Here is a 7,254-nt window from a genome sequence, read left to right as displayed (position 1 = left end):
CTGGTCTCCTATAACACAATGCAGATACCAGAGAAACCTCAAATTGGAATGTTGTCATTAGTTATAATCAAGCATCCTTGGAAATTCTTTCTCAACGTCTTCCTGAGCAGGTATCTTTACATGAGGACAGTTCCTTGTCTCACCCCCTACTCAGAGAGCATCCAAGAATGCAGCACCCATATGGTAGGACAAGAAACAAAGAAGCTACAGCCCACATTTCAGCTGGCAGTTCAGAAACTGACAGCAGCAGTACAGAATATTTTGGAAGTGGACAATTTCCTCTCAAGGAAGACACCAGGTTCTTTTATGTAACTCATATTTATAATTTTAAAATCACTACTTCAAAACTTATTTTCAGCAAAAAAAATAAATCCAGCTGGCTCATCTGTAACATACCAGCACCTAACACTTATTCAGAAAACAGGATCAGGAAAAGAACGGTTTGGAGATCCAGAAGAAAAATTTATCCTCCAACTCTAATACCATTTAGACATGGAAAGGGATAAATAATCTGTAGTCTTAAATCTGTCCTTGCAGGCTGCTTGTGTATGCACACAGAACTGAACTGCACAGATGTGACAAGATCAGTCTAAAGAGGTGACAGTGTAACTTGTTCTTTGGCTTAATGTTACATAGCACCATTTCAACAAGATAGTGTTTCCTAGATCTCCACTTTGTTGTCTTTGTCACATGGGCACTGTTGGTGAAAACTTCTGTGCATACTTGAAAAATACCTTCCAGAAAAATCAGCTGTTGCTAGAACCTTGCAGGCATCCCAAGGAGAAACACCTCAGCAGCCATTACTGAAGAGCACCGAGACAGTTAAAAAACCCAAAGTTTTGAAAAAAGAAGCAGCTGTGGCAGCCTGAAGTAGTATAGCAAAGAGCACACAGTCTGGGTAGGAGAAAAAGAAAAATTGAGGCCAAGTTCGTTAGCAGATAAAACACAAAACTGAGAAAAGAATGGCTGAAAATTTATTTTAATTAAGCCCAGAAGTAGAAGAAACCACGCAGGAGTAAAAAAAATAAAAATATGTATATGCCAACTGAGTATACTTTGTCAACTGATTTACAAACCTAAAGCCAGCACGTACAGGGTTTTACCAAGTTAATTCTCAGAACGACTTTGCTCACATTCCCATGTGCAAATGCATTAGCTGCAGAACAATAATGCTCTGTGTAGGCTTTCTGGCCATGTATGGCTGTTAATTAGTGCCAGCACAGATTCCTTTGCACAAGCTTCCTCCAGCAGAAGAGAAAAAATATGACTAATTCCCACTTATTGCCAGCATAAAGACTTGGCAAACAGGAATGCAACCTTGAACATGAAAATATTGCTAGAAAACACACCAATATTAAAAGGAAACAAAAGCTGGGCATGATACCTGCTTAAGTATCATGGGTGTTCTCTGCTGGCCAATTATAACAGTGCTCCCTAACCATTTCCTTGGTTAACTACTTACACTAGTCCGATCCCACCTCAAAAACCTGAGGTGAGAGATTTCTACAGCTGCATTTTTAAATATGCCAGAACATCCTGCTAGGAGCATTTCAGAGCCATGTGACACTGAACAAAACACTGTACAAGTGAGTTTTCCAGCTTGACTTGCAACTGCAAGTAAAATACAATTAACACACCTGCATTTGTAAATGCATAATAGAAATGTCATTCTTCACAAAAGATTTTGAGGTATTTTATCTATATAGCAATCTTTATTTCAAAAGGGTGTTCATTATAAAAATGTAAAAATCCAGCTAAACCAGAAACATTGAGATTATTTTCCTGCACTATCAACTCCAGGGATGTCTATCCCTGTATGCTTTTCCTCACAATATTTCCCAGCTTCCAGTCTGATTACACAGGCGTGCCTAAATGGCCTGGAATAGATAAACACATTGATAAAGGCAAAAGCCATAAAGCTAAATGCATGCAACAAGTTCTATCAGAAGAAACCCTCAAAAAGAGTAAGTGTAGAGATAATCTGCAGGTATCCATGGATTTGCTCAGTCGTCCTTGTCTTTGGCTCCATGTTTCAGGATGCGTGTGAATTCGATGTAGTTGAAATTGCCCTTTTTGTCGATGGGTGCCTCTCTGTACAGCTCATCCACCTCCTCGTCCGTGAACCTGTCTCCCATGGTGGTCAGCAGCTCCCGCAGGTAGTCCTCCTGGATGAACCCTGGAACACAAAATGCAGGAGGACGTAAGAAAGAGGAGCTTTTACATTTAGCTGCTAATACATAGGTGGTAATTTCTTTTCTTTGAATTCCTTCCTTCAATTCAAGATACCTACAGTCTTTGTTTGCCAGGTGGAAACAAAGCATTAAAGCCTTTTACTGTAATTGAGAAATAATTACAGTATTATTACAAATATTTACAACCACCCAAAAAAAAAACCCAACATGGAATTTGACTTTGATCTTAAATCAGTTACAAAACTCAGATTTACTAGACTGGTTGCAAAGAGTAAGTTTTTGGTACTCTTTCTTAAACCATCAGCTTCACATAGCTTGCAATTGCTTCTATCAGGACTCTTGTGAGTCACACAAGATTTTTCTTGCATTAATTTTCTTTCCCTTTGAGTGCAGCTTAACAGAGGGAAGGTGGATATAAGTTGCTGACAGAAGACAAGTTCTTAATTAAAGCAAAACAGCTTTGATGACAAGGATTGCCCTTAAGAAAGTTGCCCTGAACCTGAATTCAAGTTAGGAATAATTGAAGACCCTGCTTCCCAATCAGCATCCTTCATACTTTCTCCTGTCTTGAATGACAGAACTGAAGTCCCAGAAACTGGGGATTTTTACAGTGGTTGAGAAGGCAATTCTATCTGAGGAGGATAAAGGCATGATTTTTACTTCACAAAAGTTAGAATTTTCAGAGAGAAAAAATGTATCATCACGTCTATGAAAACAAGTATTTATTATTGCAAAAGTAAATAATACCTGTACACTGTTATTTCACCCACGTACCTGTTGCCTCTTCATCAAAGCAAGCGAAAGCATTCCTGATTACATCTTCCGGGTCGGTGCCATTCAACTTCTCACCAAACATTGTGAGGAACATTGTGAAGTTTATGGGGCCTGGAGCCTCATTCATCATGGCATCTAGGTATTCATCCGTTGGATTCTTTCCTGCAAAGAAAGGGATTCAGATTTGGTTTAGCTTTCAAACTAAAAAGTAATGTCAATAGCGTCATACAAACTGAGACACGTCTCGTATCCCACACTCAGTATTTTAATTATGACAGCACAAATTTGCTTGGCAAGCATAGACAGCACAGTGCCATTACCAAGGGAGGCGAGCATGTCGTGCAAGTCCTCTTTGTCAATGAAGCCATCCCTGTTCTGGTCGATCATGTTGAAGGCCTCCTTGAATTCCTGTATCTGCGACTGATCAAACATGGCAAACACATTGGAAGTGGCGCGCTGAGGGCGCTTCTTGGTGGTCTTCGTCTTTGCCCTTTTGCTAGACATGTTGGCTGTTGGTTCTAAGGAGACAGAAACATATCCAAGATTTAACCTTGTTAAATCATATTACAAGTCCTTGGGGGAAGGACGGATAAAGGACTATCCAATTCCATGTTACCAGCAAATACCCCAAAGTACACATTTATTTCAGTATCTTCTGCTCCATTTTTTTTCATTCAGACTTCATGAGCTATTAAAGCATAATGTCTTTCAGGATTCAGGGACTGGCACTACAGCAGGCTACAGAAAAATCCAAATCAAATCACAGCTCTTGAAATTAAACTCACACAGTGCTTATATTGCTTATTCATTACTCCACCTGTGTCTTCCACACATCAAGCTGACTTCATACTTAGCAGTTTGGGAGGCACTGATCACCTACCATGTAGATGGTAACCTAGCATGCTGCTAACCTAGCAAAGTGGTAGAATAAATCAGGCAGTATGCTAAACTAACATTTGGGAGAGGATAAAAGTATTTTAGGCTCTGAGTAACATTTTGTTAGAATAGCTGCTGTAGAGACAGAGAACACTGACTTGTTTCGAAAGGACTACATGGCTATTCTCTTACACAGCAGAACTATTACACAACATGTGCCAGCATATTCACTTTTAAATGAATTAGTGGTCTAATAGTTACAAAAATATGAAGATTGTTTTTTTTAAATTATCAACCTTTAAAAACATCTATATAGTCTCACAGAAGCTTCATAAATGTCCATGTATCACAAATACATCAATTTTACTGTTTCCCTTGAGCTGTCAAATGAAGAAATAAATCTGGGAGCTTACATGTTATAAGGCTAATATAATCAGAGTAGGATCAAAGCTTTCGAGGTAACTGCATCTGTTTGGCTGGAAAGAGAGATTTAGTGTTCAACTGAATGCACGAACATTTTAAGTTGAACACTTGTAGTATTCAACTAAATGTATGACAGTAGAAACCCCAAAAGCTGAGTCATCCACTGAATTGCAAACACAAAGGCCTCAACATTACTTCTGTGTATAAGAATAAGTTTCCAGAAGTGTTGCTCACCTCTATGCTTCAGTTTTATCTAATGCAAGCAATCCATGCTGCTATAATCCTTAATTGTGCCCAAACTAAGTGTTAGATTCCTTCCATCCTTCATTTTGAATTTTACAGGAAGCACCTGCAGCGAGTGTGTCCTGAAAGAGGACAAATTTAAGCTTCCCCTGTACTCAGAAAAATACCAACGTTTTGAAATTTACACTAAGAATTAATTTTGTAACTTAAAAATCTGGTCAGAAATGCAATGCTAACCAGACTAACAACACAGTTCTAACTGTTTCTCAGTTTGCTCAAAGATAGACTATTTTCTGCTAGACTCCTACGGAGCAAGACTGAAGTCACAAACAGGAAATTCTTCAGAAAAAAAAAACCCTCAGAGTAAAATTAAGCAAAGTAACTCCCTTACGTAATCAACCAAATACTCAGTCAAAAAAGCAGCTGGAATTGTTTGCTTGTTCTTTAACTAAAAGGAAAGGCATTTTACCTTGCTTTGTATCAGATACTTTATGTGCTGTACCAAGCATCTGCATCATGAAAGGAAATTCCATGGTTCAGTCCTTCTCGGTCTGTCCACAAATACAGCTACTGATTTCCCCTGCTAACCCCACACTTTTAAATCCTATGAACGTTCTTCTGACGTACAAAACAAACCATTATGTCCTGAACTAAAAATAGCCCGTGAAATGCAACTGCGCATCATTCAACAACGCCAAAGTTCTCTTCACTGCATCTGCTAACCACCCGAGATGTCTGCCCTCCACAACAGCTCAACAAATAAACGTGAACTCTTGACATCTAGATACTTGTGAAGACAGCTGACAACAAAGGCAGTTTGCTTTCAAGCTGCAGCCAAGGGTTGTGCATAACAGCAGTGCTTTCCTCCAAAAAGCTCTCGGGCAAGTTCCTGTTAAGCTCTGAATTATCGATTGAAAGTTCCACTGCCCAAAATAAGAGTAAAAAAAAATATCTTATAATAACTGTTTTCTGAAATAAGGCAGTTTTGGGGATATGACCTATTCAAAGTATAGGGAAAAGTTTACTTTGCAGGTGCTTCCAGCAAACCACTGCCTGCAACTCTCTCATCTACAATTCAATCCTGAGCAAGAAGAGGAGGTAACAAAAGCAGACTGCCTATACCTGGTGAGAAGAGAGCCTCATTCTTTTTTAACCTTGTTCAGAAGATTGCCGTATCAGAGTATTGCACTAGATGAAAGATTTGCCAATGCTTGCATTACTGCTTTGTAAAGTTTCTCTGAACTAGGCTTGGGGAGGCAGCCACACAGAAGGCACAACTCCTTCAGTCTAAGAGACCTGTCAGCCTGCATACAGGGAAACATTAGGTCTCCCAGGACTGCAGTGCCTTTCAGCACATGTTTGGTGCAGCTCTGTCTAAAATGCTGCACTCAGCTCTGGGAAACTATGAAGAAGACGGAGATACATTGGAACATGTTCAGAAAAACACTGACATCAATTTAGTTGGCTAAAGAGATCAATTTATGATTTAAGAGTTCCACGTGTTTACACTTCTTGTTTCTCTGTGTCTAACAGTGCCACAGCTAACCTCATCTGAGTCAAGCACTGGACCCCTTAATTTTAGAGAAAGTAGAATTTGATCTGGTAAATTCACCAGCTCATTTATTTTAAAAAAAACCCACACCACAATGCCCTCCAAACAAACAAATCAACAAAACCCCCCCCACCCAACAAAAAACCACACCTAAATCCACGTATTTATAATTTAAACAGGGTAAGTATAGGCTGCAAATAGAATTTCAGTAGAAAAAAATTGGAGATACTTCACATTAGATAGCACAAGTCACGACAGGCAGGATTAGTGACTTTTGTTTAATGCTATGACGTGCTGGGCCTTGTTTTGGAGACCCTCCAAGAAACTTCTAATGTAAGACTTAGCCTGTTAGACTTACCTAAGTAAGACATTTCTGAAAACGTAACTTTTATTTAAGAAGCTTCTCACACATTAGTAATAAATAGGCAGGGACAGCACTGCACTGCTTTGTGCTGCCTGTACATGTTCATTCATTTGCTCAGTCAAGCAACAGCAGTGGATATCAAACCACAGAAGCATATAAAATCATCTTATGGTCCCTTCCTCTAAGGAAATGATAAACCCTTGGAGAAGACAAAACCGAGGAACTAAGGATTATAAATCAGACAATAAGCCATGAAAATTTACCACCCACTAGCAGTGATGCAAGCTGGACTTATTCAGAGGCAGTGACAGAAAGTTGCACTTTGGAAGACATCTTTGTGTTCCAATGTTGGTTTTATAGTAATTGTGAACGTCTATCACTTGGAATTAAAAACAAACAACAAACCACCACACAGCAAGTCCCCACAACCCACAGCCAAGAAATTCTCTACATGAACTAAGATGTAACATCAAATCAGCCTCAAAGCTAAATCCCAAGTTCTGTCCACAAAATCAATTGCAAGAGCCATCAGGTGCAGCCTCCATCCATCACAGTCTGGGTGGAGGCAGGAAGAGATAAGGCCAAGGCGTTCCCCAGCAGATCTGTGTCAGAGCTCAGTAAAGAGCAGCTATGCTTTATAAAACCAAATCCTATGCCATCTCATCCAGTCCTGAAAGCTACCTTAACACACCTGACACTAATAAGCTTCCCAAAAACCCTTATACAGGAGCCACACACTCCTCCAAATCCATTGCCCGTGACAACACAGCCTGTCTGGAGGTGGGGCCGGGGGATCACCGTCCCCTGTGGCTCTGTTGCATCCATGGGCA

General features: G+C 39.8%; 1 protein-coding gene across 2 annotated transcripts; it reads right to left on the bottom strand.

Moving 5' to 3' along the window:
- Nucleotides 1-1,692: 1,692 nt before the first annotated feature.
- LOC103810600 (myosin regulatory light chain 2, smooth muscle minor isoform-like) lies at nt 1,693-5,041 on the bottom strand. 2 transcript variants are annotated; one of them, XM_009083507.1, is made up of 4 exons: nt 4,978-5,041; nt 3,287-3,484; nt 2,967-3,128; nt 1,693-2,176 (listed from the first exon to the last, which is right to left on the bottom strand). In XM_009083507.1, exons 1-4 carry the CDS (start codon nt 5,039-5,041, stop codon nt 2,004-2,006), a joined length of 597 nt encoding a protein of 198 aa, XP_009081755.1. In that variant the 3' UTR covers nt 1,693-2,003. The 2 variants fall into 2 exon arrangements, with proteins under 2 accessions (XP_009081755.1, XP_009081756.1); XM_009083508.1 differs by lacking the exons at nt 2,967-3,128; nt 4,978-5,041 and having other exon boundaries at nt 2,004-2,176; nt 3,287-3,470.
- Between the last annotated feature and the right edge of the window lie 2,213 nt (nt 5,042-7,254).

The sequence above is a fragment of the Acanthisitta chloris genome, unplaced genomic scaffold (assembly GCF_000695815.1).
Source record: "Acanthisitta chloris isolate BGI_N310 unplaced genomic scaffold, ASM69581v1 scaffold12771, whole genome shotgun sequence".
NCBI classification, from domain to species: Eukaryota; Metazoa; Chordata; class Aves; order Passeriformes; family Acanthisittidae; genus Acanthisitta; species Acanthisitta chloris.
Note: the sequence above shows the minus strand (reverse complement) of the source record. Positions and strands in the feature narration are given on the sequence as shown.

Coding starts and splice junctions, on each gene's coding strand:
- LOC103810600 (XM_009083507.1), bottom strand. CDS start 5,041: ATGGAATTTCCTTTCATGATGCAGATGCTTGGTACAGCACATAAAGTA. Junction 3,485..4,977: donor AGTATCTGATACAAAGCAAG/GTAAAATGCCTT, acceptor CTGTCTCCTTAG/AACCAACAGCCAACATGTCT. Junction 2,177..2,966: donor CTTTGATGAAGAGGCAACAG/GTACGTGGGTGA, acceptor TTTGTGTTCCAG/GGTTCATCCAGGAGGACTAC.